Raw genomic sequence first — 25,499 nt, forward strand, 5'->3', positions numbered from 1 at the left:
ATTGATAGTGGTTCTATTTTAAAAACACTAAATGAAAAATTTAAAGGAATGTTTTTTAGCTATTTAATGTTTACCAGGTATTAAAGTGTATGAATTATCAAGTACAAAGTACATTAGAATTGACTCTTTCCTTTCTACATTCCCACAGAATTGATTTTGTAAAATTGACTCCTGTTAAAGATTTTCTGTGCTTTGCACATCTCATAATGAGAATTGTGAAATGCACTATATACTGGGTTCTGAAAATACTCTAAGAATAAACATGGTACAGAAGATATATCAAGCTCCCACCAGAACAAAGAATCTGAGATGCTACCAAATATGAAAATGAAGCTAAAGACAGAATCAATAAAGAAAAATAGATATATGCCAAAAGGCTGGAGGAAGAACATAATATACTTAGAGACTCAGACCTTGCCTTTTTTCCCATATATGCAGAGTATCCTATTACACTTGGTGTATATACAGGTTTGATCTTTACTTTTCAAAATCAAGCTGTGTAGGGGTTCCATTTAAGAATGTTCTTTTTTTTTTGGATACCTGCACCATTAACAGTAGGATTATTCCTGCACACACAACTTTTATTTTAAACAGCTATAATCTAAGCCAAGACTATAGATTTAGCTATCTATGGTAGCGTCAGTTAATAATTCAAGGAGGTTACACTTTGTTTAAAAAAGAAGACCTTAAAAACTTGCTCTGCATTAAAAATATTAACTAGCTTTGATAAAAGCAAGACAAGTCAAAACATTCAATAATCTAGAATCAACATTAGTTACTCACAAAACTTTGGGTCTGTCTTTATCACTGTCATACAGACTAGGCTTAAAGTAGGTTCCAGTGATTTTTATTCCCGATCCCCATTCTCCACTGAAATAACCTTCAATGTAATCTCCATTTGGCATAGTCAGTGTTCCCTACATAAAGTTATAGAAAATGTGGAATTAGAGAATTATTTTCAATTTAAAAAAAGAGGGGAAAAAAGCAGTCAACAGTTAACATTTTCTCTTTTAATTTACTCTTTACCAGACACCAACTCTTAAAAAAAAAAAAAAAAAGTGTGTGTACACACAGTGTGCAAAGAGTGTATGAAAATAATCCACGGGTAAAAGAAAAAGAAAAGCACAGTAAAAAATGGAAAATACTTTGTATTTAATGGACACACAACTTATCCAAATTTATGGGATGCTGCTAATACAGTGCTTAGAGACAAATTTATAGCTATAGATGCCTATATCAGAAAGATCTCAAATTAGTAATCTAAAAAATCTACCCTACAAAGTTAGAAAAAGAGGAGCAAACAAAACCTAAATCAAGAAGGAGGAAGGAGATGATAAAGATTAGAGCAGAACTCAATGGGATACATAACAGAAAAAAATGGAGAAAAATCACTGAAATATCACTGAAAAAACACACAAAATTGATAAAAATTTAACTAATCAAGAAAAAAAAGATAAAATTACAAAATCAAGAATGAAACAGGGGGTATTATACCAACCTTACAGAAATTAAAGAGGTCTGAAGGGAATACTAAGAGAACAACCTTATGTCAACAAATTATATAACTTAGATACGACAGAAGTTCCTAGGAAGATACAAATTACCAAAACTGACTCAAGGAGAAATAGAAAATTTAAATAGACCAATTAGAAGTAAGGACATCTAATTAGAAATTAAAAATCTTCTCACAAAATAATGCTCAGGTGCAGATGATTTCACAGATGAATTCTCCAAAATATCAAAGAAGAAATAATACCAGGCTTCACAAACTATTTCAGAAAACGAAGGAGGAGGGAACTCTTCCCCTCTCATTCTATGAGGCCTGTATTACCCTGATACTAAAGACAAAGATATCATGAGAAAAGAAAACTAAAGACCATTATCTCTCATAAATATAGATGCAAAAATCTTCAACAAAATATTAGCATTAAACCAAGCAACATATAAAAAAAGATTATACACCATGACCAAGTCTGATCTATCCCAGGAGAGCAACATTAGTTTGACATCAGAAAAGCAAACAATATAATACACCATATTAAATAGAATAAAGGACAAAAACACAAGATCTTATCAACAGAAAGAGAAAAAAAGCCCTTTGACAAAATCTAAAACCTATTCCTGATAAAAACTCTCAAGAAATTAGGACTAGAAGGGAACTATCTCAATTGATGATTAATCTATGAAAAATCTTTAGCTATCAGGATACTTAACGGTGAAAGATTTAATGCTTTTCCCCTAAAACAGGGAACAAGGCAAGGACGTCCACTCTTACCATTTCTAGTCAACATTCTATTGGAGAGTCTAGCTTGTGCAATTAGACAAGAGAAAGAAATAAAAGCATTCCAGGTTGCAAAGGAAGAAGTAAAATTATCTTTATTTGTAGACAACATGAACCTGCATGCAAGAGATCCTAAGAAATCCACACACGCAAAAAGACCTACTAGAATAAACAAGATCAACAAGAATTTAAGATACAAGAACAAAACACAAAATCAATTGTATTTTTATATAATAGCTATGAACAATCCAAAAATAAAACTAAGAAAACAATTCTCTTTACAATAGTATCAAAAAGAATACTTAGGAATAAATTTAACCAAAATATGCAAGAAAATGCACATTGAAAACTACAAAACATTGCTGACAGAAATCAAAGAAGACCTAAATAAGTGGGAAAACATTCCATGTTTATAGATTGAAAGATTCAATATAATTAAGATGGCAATTCTCCCCAAATTGATCTACAGATTCAACACAATACCTATCAAAATCTCAGCAGGCTTTACTGTAGATTTTGACAAGCCAGTCCTAAAATTTACATGGAAAGTCAAAGGATCCAGAATAGCCAAAACAATTTTTAAAAAGAACAAAGTGGGAAGACTTACACTTCCTGATTTCACAACTTACTAGAAATTTACAGTAATGAAGACAGTGTGGTATTGGCATAAAGAGAGACATGGAGATCAATGGAATAATTTAGAGTTCAGAAATAAATACATTTTTATGGTCAATTAATTTTAACAAAGGGGCCAAGAAAATTCAATGGGAAAGGCTGCTGAGGCAATTGGATATCCACATCCAAAAAAAGATCAATTTAGACTTTTAACTCACAGCATTCACAAAAGCTACCTGAAAATGAATCAGAGACCTAAAGAGCTAAAACCACAAAACTTTTAGAAGAAAACAGAGATGAAAATCTTATTAACTGTGTTAGGCAAAGATTTCTTAGATATGACATCAAAAGCATGATTCATAAAATTTTTTTTGACAAATCTGACTTGATTAAAATTTAAAAATTTCGTGTTTCAAAAAGCACCATTAAAAAAATGAAAAAGACAAGCCACAGACTGCAAAACATTTGTGAATTCTATGTCTGATAAAGGATTGGTATCCAGAATATGTATAGAACACTTACAACTCAATAACAAGACTATAAACAAGCAAACTCTTAAAATGTCAAAATATTTGAAAAGACATTTCACCAAAGAAAATATATGAATCGCTGATAAGGGCATGAAAATATGCTCTACATCATTAGTCATTGGAAAAATATAAATTAAAACCAAGAGAAATCACTTCACATCCACTAGACTGGCAAAAGAAAAAAACCAGAAAATAAAAAATATTGGTGAAGATGTAGAGAGATTAGAATCCTCATACATTGATGAGAATGTAAAATGGTGCAGCCACTTTGGATAAGTTTGACAGTTTCTTAAGAAGTTTAACATCAATTCACCATACAACCTAGCATTTGCACTCCTAGGCATCTACCCAAGGGAAATGAAAACATATGTTCACACAGAAATTGTATTCAAATGTTTATAGCAGCATTATTCATAGTAGCCTGAAGTTGGGAATAATTCAATGTCCATTGACTGGTGAAGGGATACAAAAGTGGTTTTGGAATACTATTTGGCAATAAGAAGGATGAGGTACTGCACGTGCCACAACAAGGGAAAATCTCACAAACATTACGCTAAGTGTAAGAAGCCACACAGACGAGACCACACTTCTGATTCCATTTATACGTAACGACCTGAAGGGCAAAGCTATTGAGTGATAAAGTCCATTAGAGACTGTCTGGGGCTGGAGGCGGAAACAGGAGTGACTGCAAATGGGCAGAAGATGGTGAGAGAAATCTTTCTGGGTCACGGAAATGCTGTAAAATTGGATTGTGGTGATGGCTGTACAACTCTGTACATTTACTAAGAATCGCTGAAGTATGCACTTAAAACAGGTGAATTTTTTGGCATATAAGTTAGCCTTTTTAAAAAGTCAAGAAGAAATTAGTTAAATATTATATTTGAGAGAAAGAAGAAAGTTAGTTTCCAACCTTTCCATTAAGAGTCCAGTCATCTGAAAATTCTCCCTCATAGATAGTATCATCTTCGGACAGTAAAACCCCATTTCCCTATGTGAAGAAACAAACAAAAACTGTAACACATAAAATGCAGAGGAACTTAGAGTACACACACATAGCCACATCCCTCAAAGCCTTACAGAATCTTAAAAGACAAGAAAACGGTACTAAGGAGGTAGAAAATTAACAAAAAAATGATTTAAAGAGTTAAGGACATAACTCTTATGTTAAGTCCTTACATTACATTATATGCAACATTATATGCAAATATTCTACTCACCATCATTTTATTAAGGTGAAAGTTGCCTTCATAGTATAATCCAAACTGGGTAACTACCACACCATTCCCTTGACATACATCATCTTGCCACATCCCCATATACTTTTCCCCTCTGCAGAGAAATAGAGGAGAAAAGAAAAGAAAAACTGATGAAGACAAGGATGAGGTGGGGAAAAGACAATGACTGCATGGGAGATTCCAAGCATCACTCCCTAGGTTGGTCTCAGTTCCATTTTTCTAAAGAGGTTAACTCTGCCTCCTCCAACTTGGGACACATGATGGCAAAAGACATCTTCCTCAGAGCAGCATTCTCACGGGAATTTAACATTCTAGTCTACCTGATATAGATCTGTATATACTCCATGTACTTCCTTGATAACTTTAAACAGAAATAAAGAATGCCAAGAATTCAACTCTAAATAATTTCATTCAAAACGTAATAAGTAGAATCAAACCTATGCACAACTTTTTCTTACCCAAAAGTTTACTAACTTAAAAAAAAAAGGGAGGGGTTATCATAAAATAAGGCTCATTCTTCACTTACTTGAACTCAAAGAAATCTTACTAATCCCCACTAAAAAGACAAAATAAGTACAAACTGCTTGTTATATAACACTAGACAGAGTTAAATATTACTAAACATATTAAATATTACTAAATATTAAATCTTAACACTGTTTAATAATAACAGCAAATTTGAAAGATCCCACATTATGAGAGCTGTGATCATTAGTAACACGAGGGGGAAAAGAGTACATATTAAGTCCAAAAGCAAATCAAGCCAAACCAAACACCGAAGCAAAAGAACTACATTCCTTCCCAAGGTTTAGTTACTTGAATTTAACTAAGCTGGATTCCTGGGTTGCTGGCATGCTAACAAAGTCTCTGACCCAACAGGAAGACCTACGCAGAAAGGTGTTTAGATTCCATTCTATGATCCCAGAGGGAATTTTCATTGGGTTCTTCCCGACCTTTTACTCCTATCATCTCTAGACTGCTTTAAAGGTCTTTCTTTGTATAATAGTTAAAGATCTGGTAGCCTGTCTGAGACACTAAAGGCTTTGTTGGCGTGAAACTTTAAGGAAAATGGTGCCAATGTTAACTGTGAATGACCCTGATGTTGCATAGAAGTAATTCACAAGAAAATGGATAAAATGATGTCTGACAACTCTGTCTTATTAAAAATTTTCTCAGTACTGTCAAATTAAGATGCTCAGCCTTCATAAAATCATCACTGTTTTTGGAGAAGTTTAGGAACCTTATCTTCTCACACTGAACTCTGAGATTAGAAGCAGAATACCGTACCTAGTGATATCATCAAAGACACCATATCCTGCTTTCTTGTCCATTACCCATTGGCCAATGAACATACTGGGAGAAGAGGAAGTCAACTTTCCGCTTCGTAGGAGACCATGACCATGACGCATGTTATCTTGAAAACAACCTTCAAACACTTCACCAGAGGCATAACTGTGGTTAGAAAGAATGGATAAAGATCACAAGCACATCGAATTCTGATGTTCATTTTTACAAAGTTTAGGAAATTCAAAACTATACTCATGTCTCACTGGTAGCTATAATTGTTTATATGATTATTTTTCAACAATTAAAAATTTCATTTTTCAATGATTGAGGCTAAAAAGTTAGGACATCATGGGTGGCATTCTATGTTAACATGGGGAAAAAAATGTGTTCAGTCCCTCTTGGGAAAATGAAATGAGTGATGTCTGAAAGAATGACAGGTTTTGTCCATATTAGAATCATATAACAAATAGAAGATAAATTTACAGGCAAGACACTTAGGAGATTCTGTGAGAAAGTCAAAGTTTATAAAGTTTGTACAATTTTGTTAAGAACTAAATAATAACCTAATATATTCATCCTGTGATAGACAAGAGGTTGATCTTTTTTTTTTAAAGATTCTATTTTTTCCTTTTTCTCCTCAAAGCCCCCTGGTACATAGTTGTTGTATATTTTTAGTTGTGGGTCCTTCCAGTTGTGGCATGTGGGACGCTGCCTCTGCCTGGCTTGGTGAGTGGTGCCACATCCATGCCCAGGATCCGAACCAGTGAAACCCTGGCCACTGAAGCAGAGGGTGCAAACTTAACCACTCGGCCAGCCCCAAGGTTGATCTTTAAAAGAAGACTTTACACAGTTTCAGTCATAAGAAGAGTAAACAAAACTTACTCCTTGGAAAATTTTGGCTACACAAACATTTAGGTTTATATAATTCTTTGAAAAAACAAGACCAGTCTAACAACCTTTCCAGTGTTATTACCTAAAGACTCCCTGACCACACATTTTTCCTTCTTTCCAATGGCCCACATAATGGTCTTCTTTGTTCAAGGCTTTGTTTGGGATTCTGTATTCTCCATACCTGCCAAGGAAACGTAAAAAATCAGAAGGTGCAATTATGACATATTCACCTTTTGTATGTATACATTTGTAAACATTTTAACAAGGAGATCAGAGAAAAGACTTACCTATAGGAGGAAAGGGGTAAATGAAGTCTTGGTTTAAGTCGTATCTATAACCTAAGCTCTTTGGCAAGTCCTAGAGGAGTGGGACTCCACTACACAGAGAGATTAGGTGTTTTATCTCAAGTCCAGTGAAAAACAGAAAACCTGTGTCCTAAACCTATCTCTGCCACTAATGAGCCACATCACCTTGGGTAAGTCCAGTACCCGGCTCCTTCATCTGTAGAAGCAGGGAGGTAAATCAGATTATCTAAAGTCTCTTCTCATTCTAAAATTCCATTAAAAAGAGATTCAAAGGCCTCATAAATATTTATATTATCACACAGAAAAGATCACCTACCCAATATATATAATAAATTTTTTTTTTTTTTTGGCTGAGGAAGATTAGCCCTGAGCTAACATTTGTGCCAGTCTCCCTCTACTATTTATATGTGGGTCACTGCCACAGCATGGCTGACAAGTGGTATAGGTCTGTGCCTGGGATCCAAACCTGCAAACCTGGGCCACTGAAGCGGAGCACGTGGAACTTAACCATCAGGCCACAGGCCTGGCTCCTATAATAATCTTTTTTTATACGTTTATGCATCACTTAACAACAGGGATACATTTCGAGAAATGCGTTAGGCAGTTTCGTCATTGAGAACATCATAGGGTATATTTACACAAACCTAGATGGTATGGCACACTTAGGCTACGTGGTACTAATCTTATGGGACCACTGCTCTATATGTGGGTGCATCACTGACTGAAACATCGTTATGTGGCGCATGACTGAATAGTAAAATAAATTACTTCTCTAACATGATACGAAATACTTCACTGCCAAATTTATCATGTAAATGTACTATAGTGTTAGAAAACACAACAAGCTTATACAAAAATAATGTCATTTGAGTGCCATTAGGATAACATACCACTTAGAAGATTTCCTCTTTAGCATATGACAGAAATTAAAGATGCTTTAAAACTACTGAAAGGAAAATTTCTCTCTGTCCTTTGTGTCAAGGAGGCACTACTACCTCAAAAGTTTCGCCATCAACACTACCCAAAGTTCTCAGTCTTCACAAGTGTGAAATGGATAGAAAACACAGTCTCATTTTAACATATGGAAGGCTGTGTAACTTGAAATCACATGGCTCTCCCAGTAAACAACTCACTCTCGGTAAACGATAGCTGCAGCCTAAGTTCCTAGGTCTCTCCATGTTCACACATCTGCATTATGAGCCCTAATACACTGGACGTATTTCTAAGAAACAAAACAGAAATCTACTGATTGTTTCAAAAATAGCTCTGAACACAAAATAATGTAATTTGTAACTGAAGTTGAATTTATCTTCCTGTTTTACACAATTTTCTTACCCATCTTCCAAGCCATTCCTGAACATGCCAGAATACATCTTTCCATCTGGCCACTTCAAAACCCCTCTGGAATACATAAGCAAAGAATAATACATGTCAATTAATGTTTCATACATAATCAATACTTTCTCAGTAATTAGACTATCATCCTCACCCCAGGCATAAATCTTAAACATTTTCACCTGCCATGAGGCTTCCCTGAAAGCCAGCGTCCATCATAGGTGGCATCCTTTAGGCGAGCATCCTTGTAGAAAGTATATTTGGCACTGCGTGAAATGGGTGGTTCCTGCCTCTGAATACTGCTGCCACTACTATAAGGCGGAAGATCAGATGTCCCCCTCAAAGCCTGATCCACAGCTTGGCTTACAGCCCGGAGCCATTTAGTCTAGGAGCAAAAAGTAAATGTCAATAAGCTTGAGACAACAACTCATCATGCATTGCTTTAAATCCTGCTAAGTTTCCTTGGTATCAGTAATTTTTCTGTCTCCTAATACTTTTCTTATTAACTGAATAATGCTGATTGGCTCTTGGAATTCACTACTATATGTTTAAAATTAAGTCACATTAAAATAACAAAAACAAAAATCTAGTCTTTAACGAAGATTTATCAGACATAATTATGAATCATTAGCCAAGCAAAAACAATTTTTTTCTCTTCTTTACTACGATAAGAGACAGAAATAGCTAGGCCAAAGATTAAAAGAAAATACCATGATGAACTAACCTTTTCCTGGGGTGTTGATGAAATGAGAGTGAACTGCTCCTCAGGTGTAGTTATCTTTAAGCCATTCCTAAAACATTCACAAGGATAAATATCAGTGGGTAGGACAACCTGTCATCACAATATTAATCCTCAAATATGAAAAGCAACTTGTTTATTTCAAGAGGAGTAGAAGTCAAATGTAGATGCAGTCATGCCCTGGGTTTGGTTGCCACAGTGGGAGAAAGAAAAGACACAGTCACTCTGCTCTGTGTTGAACAATGGGGATGTGAGCAATGGAGCAGCCCTTTTACCACTGTCATGATCTGCCATGATCTTTACCACAGGCCATTTTACTACCTTTGTGCTAGGGAGGTGAGTCTCATTTATGCAGAATGGGGAGGTCTCCTGAGCTTTGTCATGTCTAAGGAAACAACCTGGGTAACAGAGGGACAGAATTAGGCGAACGGCAGGGTGGCACACTTACACACCACCAGCTTCTTCAGAAAGTGGCTCTGCCCACAGTGTGGCCAAAGGGAAAACATGGTGTGTGGAGAACTGAAACAAAGAAAATGGAGAAACATCTGAGAAAGCCCCCGTGGACCCTGGAGGTCTCTGCTGCATAACCCTTTTCAAATGGTTAAGTCCACACAGGTGCCACCATCTCAGCCACATAGTTCCCATGACATAGCCAAGCCCAATGGGTCTCATCTCTGCTGCAAGGACCCCTTCAGATGGCTGATACTCATTTGCAAGCTGGATACCAAAAATACTCCCTGAAATCTGGCCCATACTATGCATGCAAGCTAAACACTCTCTTCTATTCATTAGTTCCAGCAAAATCACCATAAGTTTTAATGCAAACTGATGGCACAATTAATTAAATAAGTATAGTGCTCCACCTTCCAGGGCCTCTAAGGTTAGGAATCTGGCCTACCTGGGCATGGACTAGGGCATCATTAAAGAGAATGAACCAATTCACAGAAAACCTCCCTGCATGCTGCAGAGACAGGGCTCGATTACTGCTCTCACACAGCAGTCGACGCTCTGGCTTCCTCAAGGAATCCTGAAATTAAAAACAAGTACAAAATCAATCAAAATTACTTAATAGGCAAAGAGAAAATGAAAAAGATATAAATCACATTTAAGGAAATTTACTGGTCATAGCTTAGTTTGGTGTTAATTTAGACGGGATCCAAACATTTCAAAAAATCAGTGCTCAAAGGAGACTAAAAAGACAGGAACAAATAAAAGAAGGTGAAATACGTGTTCAGAGAGGATTCCTATAACTTAGGGAAGATGTTAATGTTTAGAGCATCCACTGCTGTGGTCCTTAGACCAGGCTGAGAAAGGGGCTCACTGAAGCATTACTACCATAAACGAGTAAGAAAGAGAGAAAATAATGACAGTTGTTACGGAGATGCCTGCTGCGTGCTGGGGTAATGACAATTGGCATGGTTTACCGTCATTTTTCCAGGAAAGGTCTTCCAGAAGCCCAGTGTGTATTCTGCTTCCTTCCTTTTCCTGCCGAGATGGACAGCAAGAGACTCATAACAAGAACTGGAATCCTGCAGCTTCTGGTATTCTGGAGATGTCTGGAGGCAAATAATTAAGGGAGGAAAAAAAAGAATATAAAACAATTGTCCAGAATCTGTAGCCTCAGAGTGGTTTAGACATGTAGTGTTAAGTTTAGGGAGGAAATCCAGCCTAAGAACAGACATGTTACACTAAAGGGAGCTGAGCAAAAAGATTTGTTCCAGAAAATTCTATTACATATAGTTTCATATAAAATAGAGGAATAACTCAAGGGAGAAAGAAGCAAACACCAGCAGTTACCAGTGAAGCAAGGAGCAGCGAACTCGGACTAGGGCAGGAATTCTCACATGTTTTGGTCTCAAAATGCCTCTGCTTTGCTTATGTGGGTTACATCTATTGATACTTACCATATTAGAAAACAAAGTTGAGAAATAAAAAAACCCTTTATTAATTCACTTTAAATACAGTAATATTTTAAATGAAAAATAACTGTATTTTCCAAAACAGAAAAAAATGTTTAGTGAGAAAACTGGCATTGTTCTACATTTTTTTCTGATCTCTTTATTACCTGGCTTAAAAGGCGACAGCTAGATTTTTCTCATCTGCTATGGCATTTAATCTATTACGATATGCTGTTTGGTTGAAATATATGAAGAAAATCTTGCTTTATAAAGATATAGTCAGAAAAGGGAGAAGCATTTTAATAGTCATTTCAAATAATTGTGGATACTCTCCTTTGAAACCAACCCCAAACTTGTTAAGTGGTAGTTTCTTAAAAGTAGCTTGAATGTGAAACTACATTGATGGAACTTTTTGTACTCTGTTACTCCACTGGTCTATCTTAGACTTTGAACAGATCTTTTACCCATGCATGACATGTGGACTGGAACATTTGGAAAATATTGGTTCAATGAGTTATGCAGACCTTCCAAATGCTGATACATTTTATTACACAACATCAAAAGTCACATGTTAATATTATCACCAATCTATCAGAGAAAGTCTTTAAGTAGTGGGAAACTGCCAACTCACAGTGACAGATACGTTTCCCACATTTTAATTTTTGCTTAAAAGTTCAGATTTTATCATTGACAACAAACACTGTCAGTTGTCCTCCTTGAAGTGACTCATTTACTCATTTTTGAGAAGATATCTGCCAAATACCCAAATCTAAATAACTATAGTTTATCTGTCAATCATTCTTTCAAGTTAAAAAAAAAAAGCAGTTCTCAACTCAAACCTCAATTTTGTGCTTTTCCTTGAAAAATCTCCCTACTTGCTGCATACTTGGCTATGCAGCAGAGCTACTTTATGTGTATGTCCCATTTCACCACACAGAATATTAAAAAGATATACTTCTAGGCACCAGCCCCATGGTGTAGTGGTTAAGTCCAGCACACTCCACTTTGGTGGTCTGGGTTTGAGGGTTTGGATACCGGGCACAGACCTACAACACTCATCAGCCATGCTGTGGCAGTGACCCACATACAAAGTAGGGGAAGAGTGGCAACAGATGTTAGCTCAGGGCTGATCTTCCTCAGGAAAAAAAAAAGATATACTCCTATGTGTGGTGATGGATGTTAACTAGACTTACTGTCTTACTGTGATGGTCATTTCACAATATATATAAATACTGAATCATATGTTGTACACCTGAAACTAACATAATGTTATATGTCAACTGTATCTCAAAAATAGATCTATACTCAATGGTTTAAGTTAAATAAAATTAATTTTTACCACTTCATCAAGAATATTCTTAAGTGAAACTGGCATATTTTTGCTTATTTTGTTTTTTAACTGCGAGCGTATGACAGCAAAGAACATAATGACCACGAGCACAGTTTGGAGCCACTGCCTTGATGCATGCTAAGGAGCCAGCAGTTTTACCCATCTTTACTTTTCACCATCAGTACAAATGACAACACAGAGGAAAAGCAAATGTCTTAATATTGTCCTGAAAATAATCTCATCTTACAAAACCCCTGAAAGGGTCTCTGGAACCTCCAAGGGTCTAGAGACCAACCTTTGAAAACCCGCTGCAGGAGAGGGTCTAACTGCTGTGCCACGTGGAGGGAGAGTAGAAGGTAAGATGAAAGATGATCCCTCACAGCCATGAGTAATTACTTTACATTCCACAATTCTTAGAGTCATTTGTATTCATTTTTTCTGTTCATTTAAGAAACAATTAACAGTGTCTACTCCATACAGAATATTCTCCTGAGCGCTAGGGATAAACAAGCAAGACACAATCTTTGTCTTCTGGGAGCTTAGAATCAGGCAGAGAAGATAGAAAACAGACAATATATCAGAATAATGCAGGGGTTTTGCTAACAGGTTATCTATCAAGAGACAACATAGTAAAGTGGTTAAAGAGAACAGACTCTGGAGCCAGAGTGCATGGATATGAATTCTAGCTTGACCAGTTCTCAGCTGTGCCTCAATTCTCTTATCTGCAAAAAGAGGATAAGAAGAACACCTATTTCACAGGGTTGATGTGGGAATTAAATGAATATACATAACATGCTTACTTAGAACAGTAACTGGCACATGAAATGCACTGAATAAATATTGGGTATTATTACTTTTATCTAGAGAAGTTTATGTTTTTATGATGTCTAAACTGTACCTTCGACCTACTAACCAACAATTTGCAGTGATGGAACACAGCCATGTGTTTGGAAAAAACTTCCACAGATGATTCTGATCCCCAACCCTGGTTAAGGACCACAGACATAATGTGACAAGAGAATAATGGAGAGATAAAGTACAGCAAAGCACAGAGGAGGGAGTAACTGAGAAATGGAAATGGGAGGAAATGTGGTATAGTCAGAGGGGGCTTCATTTTCATGAGAAAAAGACTTGTCCCAGGCCTTGAAGGTTTCCCACAGAGGATGGAGGTAGGATGTTTCAGGAAGCAAATATAAAGCATATGAGAGCTACACCCAGGGAATCTGAACCAACATGCAGGACACAGGGAGGAAAATAAAGCTAGAAACAGAAGAGGGTATGAGATTTTAACGGGTCTTAAATCCCAGACTAAAGAGTCTGGTATTTTTACACAGAACTGTGTAATAGTGGACTGGAAATAGTACAATATCAGACTCTCTGAACAATTCCAAGCTGATCTGGGAAGAAAGATTTGTGATTAATTGAGGGCATATTGAGGTAAAATCTGTATCTCATTGAGTTACTTGTGTAGCTCAAACCTTTATGGCTAAAACTAGATCAATTTGGGCTAAAATTGAAATCAGACTAAAAGAAAAGATCTACAAGACCACAGTAGGATCAAATGTAGAAAGCTCACATCAGTTCCTGGGTCACTCTAGAGACTGAAATCTGTCCAGATAAGGAGACAGATCCCAAGACTAAAAACATTCTAAAGTATAATTGACCCTGGAGTCATTATGGTTTCTCTGGAACCCTTCGGAATGGAAACAAAATGAAACTACACATTTCAGTACAGTTTCAAAGGTGAATGTCTCAAGACCAACTTTAAGATACACCTAATATCCTAGAGTGGTGCTAATCTTCCAGGACTCCACCTAACTAATTTTATACAGAAAGTGGACTAGTTAACATGTGAAACCATCCTGTAACACTGTGATTTCTCATAGCATATACTAAGGTGACCCAAACAGCTGGCATGAGTCTATCGTGATCCAGGCCAGGTGGTAACTCCACTGCCTCACTGGTGTGTGTCATCATTGGGAAAGCCAGGGTAACAGCTCTGTGTAACTTGTACTTGGTAAACTTTTTTTTATGCACTCAATAAACTTTGACAATATTAAATAGGTAGCATAAGTGGGTCTCGACTTCAGACAGTTTCATAAAATGAATACAATTAATCTTGATAAGGCCCTGAGAGGAAACTGAATCCACAGCAAAGAAGGTTAGATTTACCTAGTCATACTTCTTTCATTTCCTTGAAGAAAAATAAATTTAATTAGACAGAATGCATATTAAATTATGGGAGCTCCAGATGTTGGGGTGGCACAATCCAAACAGACAGACAAACATAATCCCTGGCTTCCCAAGCATCCAAGAGGGTTTCTTTGGGAGCTTACCACTTCAAAACAAGTAGCAAGCTTTAGCAAAACTTTTGCATAATTATGAAGTTGTCTGATTGGCAAGAAAAACAAAGTATTCAGTATTTCCATCAACTGTGTGTTTTCATCATTCACTTCTGATAAATCTTGCAACAGCTCCTGGTTTTTATTTAGGAAATCACTGGAGGTAGAGAAAAACAGAGATTCAGTTAATCATTTTGGTATTGACAGTACTGAATAGAAATATTTCATTAGATACTAGCTTTTTCAGAACGCACATTTCTAGGTATAATGAAAGTAGCAGAAGAAAAATACAATGATATAAGCCACATACAATTAAAAGAATTTCCCTGCCTATGAAATGGGATTGTTGAATATAAAAAGTAGCAAATGGTGGCAACAGTAACTCTATAATAACAGAGATGGTTAATCACAGATTTGTGCTTGAAATTCTAGGAAATGCATCATACATCCTACAGTTTCAGGGAATAACTGGAGACCAGCTGACGCCATTACATGCTAATTTCCAAGCCAAAGTCACAGCAATTAATGGCAAGTCTAACTGCTCTAATCAGTAGAGCTACACAAAAATGCTGGAGGAAAAACAAAGGTCTTTGCTCAAACAGAATTGGCATATAATATTAAAACACTTCTAATTTCTTCTTTTTTGCTTCAACTGTTGATCATCTAATAAGAGTTTATTACAAGAGAATAAGAAACTGTAGATACCAGTACTACAATTAACAGGAAACAGTAAAGCATATTACATGTGAAGATTTCAATGCTGAGATCTTCAAAAGCATTTCAAACTGAAGCCAACATTTAGTTTTTATATTCATTTTTATATAAGTTCATTATTAAAATTTTACTGCAAATTTTAATGATGATCCATAACCTACTGAGATTATGCTCATCAGACCAAAATACTTAAAAGATTTGTAAAGTAAGTGTTGGCGGGACAGAATAATAATCCTTCTCTGCCACTTACTGAGCAATAACCATGTGCCAGGTAATGCCCTGAGCGATTTACAAGCATTGTGTATAATTCTTAGCTACAAGGTCTCAAATAGAACAATGTCACATGAGACTACAAGGCAAGAATGAATCATTTTATCATCCCTTAGAGAGCTATGGAATAAACAGATGTTTAACTCTGAAATTATGAAACATTATCTTGGAAAGATGGAAAAATATGTAACAGCTTCCAGCAACCCAAAAGTTCAATGGCACAAGTTGGACTTTTTCATAATGTAATTAAGGCCTCTGACAGAGTGTCCCGGGGAGCATGGCCCAGACTGTTATTTACAGCTGGCCTGTGTGGTGTTCCTGCACCCTCCTCCACATTCTGCTGCTGGGATCAGCTGAGGACACTCGTTTAACCCTACACAAGTGCTCTGCTTTGACTTGCTCCTGCGAGATGGAAGCAGTACATGGCAAACATATTCCCTCAGACCACATTTCTCCTGGATGCTTAGTACTAGACCAGAAATCTTCCAACTCTTGTGAACTCTATTACTTTTCAGGACTCACTCACGCCCTTGCCTACAGACTTTTCCAAAAAGGGCCCTGATAAGCACTCAGGAAACCTGAACCAGAGACTCACTGTAGCTTATCTTCTCTTGGGAGTTTTTAATCTAACAGTGGCAATATTGCTCTTTTCTTATGTGGCTAGCTTTGCATTTGTTACTCAAAAAGATAAATATATTAAAGCTAGAAACAACCTAAGTATCCATTGACACATGGATGGATAAACAAAATGTGGTATACACATACAATGGAATATTATTTAGTCAGGCAACGGATTGAAATTTTGGTATATGTGACAACGTGGATGGACCTTGAAAACATTATGCTTAGGGAAATAAGCCAGACACAGAAAGACAAACATTCTCTGATTCCACTTATATGAGGTACCTAGAATAGGGAAATTCATAGAGACAGGTAGTAGAGTAGAGGTTGCCAGGGGCTGGAGGGAGGGAGAAAGGGGAAATCACTGCTTAATGGGTACAGTTTTTGCTGGGGATGATAGAAAAAATTTGTGTATAGAAAGTGGTGACAGTTTATACAACATGTGAACGTACTTGACGCCACAGAATTGTACACTTAGGAATAGTGAAAATGATAAATATCATGTTATGTGTATTTTATCACAATATTAAAAAGAAAACCTATATGATGGTCAAACCACCACGCTAGCCTGAGGTGAGCAGCTGAGTGATGAGAGCCTGAGCATCATCATCCGAGACCCACTAACTGCCATCCGGGCTCACTGGCTATGCCTAAGTTTCTCAAATTGTTCTCTTTTTTGTTTTTTTTAAGGATTTTTTTATTTTTCCTTTTTCTCCCCAAAGCCCCCAAGCACATAGTTGTATATTTTTAGTTGTGGGTCCTTCTAGCTGTGGCACGTGGGATGTCACCTCAGCATGGCTTGGTGAGCGGTGCCATGTCCACACCCAGGATCCGAACCCGTGAAATCCTGGGCTGCCGAATCTGAGCACACAAACTTAACCACTCAGCCATGGGGCAGGCCCCCACAAACTGTTCTCTTTTAAAATGAATTCTTTAAAATAATTTTAAAAATAGACTTTGCAAATAGAGGGTGAAAAAAGACATTAATTACTGACTTTGACTACATAAAACCCTGGGATTCATAACACCTGCTTGGGAAATGCTGGCCAAATCGAGACTTCGTATCTGCTGCCACAGCTCGGAGTCATCAGTGTTCATTAATTGCTTTCCAAACTGTCCAAGCTCCAGCAAAAGGCATTCACATATTTCACATATGTCACTGATATAGCTGCTCTAACAAGGAGTCAGGTCAACTCTGAGTATTATGAACTCAACTGAAATACTAAAGGAATATTAATAAAGCATAATATGGCACCAGCGTCAGCAACTGCCATAGTCCTTCAAGAAGCCCCCAAGGCCTTCTCATTTAAATTGCCACAAGTCTTCACCTATTTTTGCATCTTTCTGTAATTAAACTTGCTTTTCTTCAAGCATTACTATTTGCAAAAACAACTGCAATTTTCTTTCTGCTTCATTTAACTATTGGTTTGACTGCAGTCATTTTCTGCTATTTTCTTTGGCCAAGATTCAGCATTTCACCAACACTAAAGGTTAAATAAGCTTTTGTTTTTGGTGAGGAAGATTGGCCCTGAGCTAACATCTGTTGCCAATCTTCCTCTTTTTGCTTGAGGAAGATTGTTGCTGAGCAAACATCTGTGCCAATCTTCCTCTATTTTATGTGGGATGCCTCCACAGCGTAGCTTGACAAGTGGTACTAGGTCCATGCTCAGGATCCGAACCTGTGAACCATGGGCTGCCAAAGCAGAGCACGTGGACTTAACGACTATGCCACCAGGCTGGCCCCTAGATATGCTTTTTTAGTCATTATAATATACAGATATATAATAAATGCAAAATCAGAAATTACAAGTGTAAACCTGTCATTTAAAAACCAGAAGCTCTCAGATGGAAAAAATCACAAAGCAGGAAGTCCACCCATTTGCTGCTTATAAGAAATATACAAAAACATTACAATACACTGCAGAAAAGCTGAAAGTAAAAAACATAAAGTGGTGTCATTACATTAACATTAAACAAAACAGCAAGATCAGGGATTTTAAAATTAATACATAAGGTTAAAATATAACACTGTTTAACCTGCCATTAAAAAAATGAAGGCCAAACCTCTATATTTTGGAAATGAATGAGCACAGACATAAGTCAAAGAAGAAATAATGATGGGAACTGTAAAAATATTTAGAACTGAATGACTATAAAAACAAAATGTATCAAAACTTTTAAGATACAGCTAACGCAACATTTAGAGGCAAACTTATAGCCTTAGATGGATACATTAGAAAAATAAAGAGTTTCTAAAATTAATGAACTAAATGCTAAACTCATGAAGTTGGAAGAGATTAACAGGTGAAGACAAAGAAAGTAGAAGGAAATAAAAAGCTGACGTTAATGAAATAGAAAACAAAGAAAGGATTAATAAAAGCTTAATCTTTGAAAAGAGTAATAAAAAGGGGTAAAGTGCTTACAAGACTGACCAAGACGAAAAGATAAAAGGCTCAAATAAATAATAATAGGAACTGGGGGCTGGCCCCATGGCCAAGTGGTTAAAGTGCTACATGCTCCACTTTGGCAGCCCAGGTCCCTGGGTTCACATCCTGGGTGTGGACCCACTTCACTCACCAGTCATGCTGTGGAGGCATCCCACATACAGAAAGTAGAGGAAGATTGGTACGGATGTTAGCTCAGGACTGATCTTGCTCAAGCAAAAAAAAAAAACAAAACAAGGAAGACTGGCAATGGATGTTAGCTCAGGGAGAACCTTCCTCACCAAAGGAAAAAAAAGGAATGAAAAGTAGGGGGTATAAGTCCAGTTATTATAGAAGTGAAACATCTTAAAACAATGGTAGGAATAATATGCCAATAAATTTGAAAACAAGGATGCTGTGAACAATTTTCCAGAATAATATAAATAATTAAAGGCATAAGAAGAAATAAAGATCTAAACAGACCTATTCATTAAAGAAATTAAATCAGTAGTTTAAGAACTCTCTACAGGAAATGCTCCCATGAAGGCCATACATTTTTACAAATGAGGTCCACCAAATCTTCAAAATACAGATAATCTCTGTCTCTTTCAAACTATTCCAGAGAATAGGAGAAGAGAGAAAGCTCCCAAACTCATTTTATAACTGCTAGTGCAATCCTCTTAACAAAATTGGGCAAGCACAGAAGAGAAGGAAACCTCATATTAACATAGATGCGAAAATCTCAAATATTAGCAAATTAAATCCAAGCAATGTCTTAAAAAACTAATACAGGGCTGGCCCCATGGCCTAGTGGTTAAGTTTGGCATGCTCTGCTTCAGTGGCCTGAGTTCGGTTCCCAGGGGTGGACCTACACCATTTGTCAGCCACCATGCTGTGGTGGCGACCCACATACAAAATAGAGATAGACTGGCACAGATGTTAGCTCGGGATGAATCTTCCTCAAGCAAAAAGAGCAAGATTGACAACAGATGTTAGCTCAGGGCAAATCTTACTCAATAAAAAAACCCCCCAAAACAAAAAAAACTAATACATAAAGACCACTGAATTTGGGGGCCGGCCCCATGGCCGAGAGGTTAATTTCATGTGCTCTACTTTGGCTGCCCTGGGTTTCACTGGTTCGGATCCTAGGTGTGGACATGGCACTGCTCATCAGGCCATGCTGAGGCGGCATCCCACATAGCACAACCAGAGGCGCTTACAACTAGAATATACAACTATGTACTCAGGGGCTTTGGGGAGAGGAAGAAGAAAAAAGAAAAAAAAAAGAAGAAGATTGGCAACAGATGTTAGCTCAGGTGCCAATCTTTAAAAAAAAAAAAGACCACTGAATTTACCTTGGGAATCCAAGGATATTTACCATTAAAAAAAAAAATCAATTGCTCTTCAACCTTTAGGAATAAAAGGGAGCTTTTTAACCCCATAAACGATATTTACCAAAAACTGAGGTAATCTTTAATGGTAAAATATTAAAAGTATTCCTTTTAAAACAAGAAATGAGATAAAGATGTTACTACTCTTCCTATTAGGATGTAAGATCAAAAGCAAACATGGCAAAACGTTAACTTCTATTAAATATGAGTCGTGAGTACACATCTGAAATGTTTACTTTCAAAATATAACTGAACGCTTTAAAGCTGCCTTTGTTGCTAGATCAACACTTGTTGAGAACTACACAGTTCAGAATGATTAGCCTCATGTAAAGGGCTTATATATTTATTACTTATCCAGAAGCTAAATGCAAAAACTTTGTATTTGTGCAACACTTTGCACTTTTCTCTGTAACATCACATACATTATTTATTCCTTGCAACCGGGGAGAGAACATCATCATTTTTCAGATAAAAAAAAAATTAGGCTCAATTTGGTGAAGAGCTGTCCAAAGTCTCAGGGGTAATAAGTGATAGCACTAAAGGACCAGATCTTGTGGCTTTTTCAACAGCATACTACTTCCAATGATAATCAGGGGCTATTAATACAGGTCCTTTATAAGTGTCAGTGAAAGTCTACACTTTGATTCATTTGGTAAAATGACCAAGTCAAAGCTTTTCCCGGGCACTCAAAAATACAGAACACTATAAAACATAATCTTTGGTTGTTAGAATGATAATTGGAAAGTATGTATTTGCTTACATGGCAGGCTTAGCAAGAAGCTGGAATCCTCCCATAACCAGGAAATTTGTAATAGATGTGCAATACCTTAAGCAAAAAAGAAAACACACGTATATTAGTGTTAAAATATTAATTTCCTCTTCAGAGTTTTTGAACAAGCATCTGGAACAGATACTTCTTGGTTTCTCACCAATGAGTTTCAGAACTTTTGTGATGTCAACATTCATGAACTGTAAAGGACTGAAGAGAAGGGCACGTTATGTGATAATCACAATAATCTGGGGGGAGGGAAGCCATTTTAGTAAAGATCTTAATATAACAGGAAACTTAAAAAAACACCTACAGCTATGCAGAAGATGTTAGAATTTACTTGATAGATTTTACTTTGGTAAATTAACAAACCTGAGAAAACATGATTAAAATTATTAGATTTTTAATGAGAATTTTCTCTAATTTTCACTTTAGGTTACCCAATTAAGTCTTCAGAAACAGATAACAGAGAAAGTAAGAAAATATGTTAAAAGATCTTGAGTGACAGCGTTAGAAAAGTCTGGTTAAGTATTGATCTACTGTAAGAGAATAAGTCTTACCATCTGCCAATCCTCCTCTTCTTGCTGAGGAAGACTGGCCCTGGACTAACATCCGTGCCCATCTTCCTCTACTTTATATGTGGGACGCCTGCCACAGCATGGCTTGATGAGCAGTGCCATGTCCGCACCCGGGATCCGAACTGGCAAACCCCGGGCCGCCAAAGAGGAACGTGCGCACTTAACCACTGCGCCACCAGGCCAGCCCCAGAGATTAAGTCTTGATAAACTACTTTGATTCCATACTCCTGAGCTGGCAAATGACATCAATTGACTTTGAGAAAGAAGGAAAATTCCTGTTAAAAATAGCCCAAGGTAGGGGCCAGCCCTGTGGCTGAGTGGTTAAGTTTGCGCGCCCTGCTTCGTCAGCCAAGGGTTTCACAGGTTTGGATCCTGGGCACCGACCTAGCACTGCTCATCAGGCCATGCTGAGGCAGTGTCCCACATGCTACAACTAGAAGGACCCACAACTAAAATACACAACTATGTACTAGGGGGATTTGGGGAGAAGAAGAAAAAACAAAATAGCCCAAGGTACTATACACTTAAAAATAGTTATGATGGTTAGTTTTATGTGAATTTCACCATAATTAAAAATAATTTTAAAAATTCATAAATCAAGATTTTTTACTTGTCCCATCTATATGAATAAATTATGTTAAAAAAATAGCCCAAGGTATCAAAACAAAAGCATTTTCAAGCATGTCTTGAAGTATCAGGGAAGAAAAAGTGAAATAGATTATGAGATGAATACAAGACAAAAAAAATTAATAAAAGTTGAAACCTTCACACAAAATCTAGTTTAAAAAAGTAAACTGGTATCAAATTATGTTATTTTTCATGCCTGAAAGGTGATTTAAAAGATTCCAACCAGGGTATTTTCTCTCAGACAACAGCTTCAAATATATTCAGTTTTGCTTAGAATTGAAATCACATGCATCTATCTGCACAAATATGCATAAGTCTGAAAAGAAATACACTATTAACAATAGTTATTTCTAGTGGTAGGATTATAGTGACTTTAAATATCTTTTTGATTATCTTATTTGTATAGTTTTCAATAATCAATATATATTACTTATATAAGAAAACAACCTAAACAAAACCCCAACAGACTATGAGCTCCTTGAGGCAGGTGCACTGGCTCCACACTGTGGCTGCTGTGGTCTGGGAGCTCCACACAGCGCCTGCCATTTAGTGGGAACTTAGTTAATATTTGTTGGATGGATGAAGTAGGAATAAAGAAAGAAGAAAACGTACACATCACATTGATAGCACAACCTAACAGACATTAATTTAACACAAATTATGCCTCCCATCATAATGTCAAAACACAAATTAAGAAAAAATGAGAAATATTTAAATTTGCAACTACACTTGGGAGATTTTACTTGAAAAACATGAAAAGAACCTTGGATAACTATCCTAGGTTTTCTTAAGGAAATATCTTTATTTTAGAGGTAGTTTGGTCTTTAAAACTTCTATTTACAGAACAGTAAAAAGCAGACATTGGAACAGCTCCATATTTACAATCAGCAGTTAGTCTTTTTTTTTTTTTTTTTTGAGGAAGATTCGTCCTGAGCCAACTACTGCCAATCCTCCTCTTTTTGCTGAGGAAGACTGGCCCTGAGCTAACATCCATGCCCATCTTCCTCTACTTTATATGTGGGACGCCTACCACAGCATGGCTTTTGCCAAGCGGTGCCATGTCCGCACCAGGGATCCGAACCGGAGAACCCTGGGCTGCCAAGAAGCAGAATGTGTGCACTTAACCGGTGAGCCCCTGGGCTGGCCCCAGCAGTTAGTCTTAAAATAATCAGTTTACTTATTTCCTCAAATTTTAGTATAATTTACTTAACTAAGCAAAATTGTTCTCTAGAGAACCATATTTATTATAGTACATTTTATGTAAATTAAGTATACTATAAATCACTCTGCTAGAATATACAAGGAAATACGAAAACTTATTTTTAACCTTTTTTCCCACTTAGATAAAACTAAAATTTCAGCAATGCAGAACTACAGTTGACATAAGATTAAAATACTGCTTCGCAACTTCTATCACCTTATATCACTCTCCCTAATCTAGTCTCTTCTGATTAAGGAGCTGTTCTCCTTGGCAGAATAACCCTGCCGAGATTGAACATGACACGGGACTGGATACTTGCTCTGTATAACTATCCAAGAAGAGACTTGCATGCTTCAGGATGACCAAACTCCTGGCTTCCTTTATCCCCTGAAGGAAGCTGCTCAGGGAGGCTCCATGCTGACCGATCAGGTAACACAGCTTGCTAAATCGGCTTGCCACCTCCTGCAACAGCTGGACTGTACTCGCAGTGCCCAAATTTTCTATAACAAAACAATGATGATGATGACAACATAGCCTAAAGACTCATTACCTGAATACTTTCTTATGATTATTATTTATTATTCATTATTTCAAGATTATGAATTCCCCTTTTCTAAGAATACTTAACATGTTGAGAGGTACTCTCAACTATGGAACCCAAATAATCACAGTGTTAAAGAAAGTAACTTTAGAGATGGCAGAATCCAGTCAGTTGAGGAACTTATTAAAAATACATTCACAGGGACCCTACAGATTCTGACTCCAGGGTTAAGATCCTAGGATGGATATATTGAAAGAAAAAGAAAGCCATCCAGGTAATTCTGAAGCCCAGGCAAATTTGAGAACCACTGAGCTAATCTAACTCTCTTCTCATTTTGAAGTAATCTAAAGCCAAGAGACAGGAAGTGAATTATCTAAATTCACACAATTAGTGACAGTCAGGAATTGAACTCACTTCTATAGTTAGACCTTGGTTAACATTTTCAACTTTTTGTACTGACTTCTGTTCTACTTGCCCCAGGGACAAGCCCAACCATTCAGTGCAGAGAAGCCAATCCAAAAATGAGACCGCTATATCACTCTGAACTTTACAGAGGACATCAGGAGATTGTTTTTTTCCAGTCCAAAGTTCCTCATTTCTGGGACAGAGAGGCTGAGCAGCAGATGAGGTAAAACCAACACAGAATCAGGAATCAGGTCAGGGAAACTTCTTTTCTTTACTTGCGATATAGGAAGAACGGACAACATAAGAGTCCTGATAATTGGCGGGGGGAGGATCGGGTGGGGAGGTGGGGAGGTGTCTACATACCTAAACTGAGAAGAGGCCTGAGAATCTGAGATTTGATATCACTTAGTTTTGAATAGAACCGTCTTTCCGTGGTAGCCAACTCATGGAGGCTGGCAATATATCCCATAATGTTTTTGTCCACCAAGGCTAGATAGCTGTCTTTTCCTGCTGTCACTCTGCTTATATATCCAAGCTGAAACAGAGAAGAAAAGATGAAAGATAATACATAATTTACTAATAGCAATAACTGAAGCTGGCTCGCATCAGCTGGGGAGAGCCAAGTGGTAATAGTCAGGAATTCTGCAAGTTGGTTGTTAAACCATTGGTAGCTTAAAACTGGCAATAGAAAAATTACTTAAAAAATTGGCAAACACTAAGACCAGGGCTTATTTTGTTTTGTTTGCTTTTCTTATAGCTGGTTTACCAGTGTATCATTGTTATAACTGTATTACCAGTGCACCATTGTTATATATGAATATCTGGATGTATATATAACTACATACATCTATACTTTTTTTTCTTCTCTGCTGTCTCTCCTAAAATCTCCCCAGTACATAGTTGTATATTTTAGTTATGGGTCTTTCTAGTTGTGGCATGTGGGACGCTGGCTGCCTCAACGTGCCTGATGAGCGGTAACATGTCTATGCCCAGGATCTGAACTGGTGAAACCTTGTGCCGCCGAAGCAGAGCGCACGAACTTAACCACTCGGCCACAGGGCCGGCCCCTATACTTTGATTTATTGCCACAATACCTTTTATTTCATACTACATGTGTGTAGGACCACAGACACCCTAAATATATCGAGACGCAAATGATACAGATAGATGT

The 25,499-nt window shown here is 37.0% G+C and overlaps 1 protein-coding gene across 10 annotated transcripts in view; it reads right to left on the reverse strand.

Annotated features, from left to right (window-relative positions):
• Positions 1 to 25,499, reverse strand: part of ALS2 (alsin Rho guanine nucleotide exchange factor ALS2) — a 72,333-nt gene that overhangs the window by 13,630 nt on the left and 33,204 nt on the right. For 9 of the 10 annotated variants that reach the window (XM_070580709.1, XM_070580715.1, XM_070580716.1 and 6 more), the window contains 15 exons: positions 24,692 to 24,863; positions 23,702 to 23,882; positions 20,968 to 21,033; positions 14,783 to 14,945; positions 10,643 to 10,774; positions 10,117 to 10,245; positions 9,667 to 9,737; positions 9,204 to 9,270; positions 8,662 to 8,864; positions 8,480 to 8,545; positions 6,922 to 7,020; positions 5,949 to 6,113; positions 4,644 to 4,755; positions 4,337 to 4,414; positions 784 to 917 (listed from right to left, as the gene is read on the reverse strand). In XM_070580709.1, coding sequence (XP_070436810.1) covers positions 784 to 917; positions 4,337 to 4,414; positions 4,644 to 4,755; positions 5,949 to 6,113; positions 6,922 to 7,020; positions 8,480 to 8,545; positions 8,662 to 8,864; positions 9,204 to 9,270; positions 9,667 to 9,737; positions 10,117 to 10,245; positions 10,643 to 10,774; positions 14,783 to 14,945; positions 20,968 to 21,033; positions 23,702 to 23,882; positions 24,692 to 24,863 — 1,838 coding nt within the window. Of the gene's footprint in view, positions 1 to 783; positions 918 to 4,336; positions 4,415 to 4,643; positions 4,756 to 5,948; positions 6,114 to 6,921; positions 7,021 to 8,479; positions 8,546 to 8,661; positions 8,865 to 9,203; positions 9,271 to 9,666; positions 9,738 to 10,116; positions 10,246 to 10,642; positions 10,775 to 14,782; positions 14,946 to 20,967; positions 21,034 to 23,701; positions 23,883 to 24,691; positions 24,864 to 25,499 lie in introns of those variants that run through there. The other variant, XR_011528525.1, reaches the window with a different exon arrangement.

Source organism: Equus przewalskii, chromosome 17, assembly GCF_037783145.1.
Source record: "Equus przewalskii isolate Varuska chromosome 17, EquPr2, whole genome shotgun sequence".
In the NCBI taxonomy this organism is placed as follows: Eukaryota; Metazoa; Chordata; class Mammalia; order Perissodactyla; family Equidae; genus Equus; species Equus przewalskii.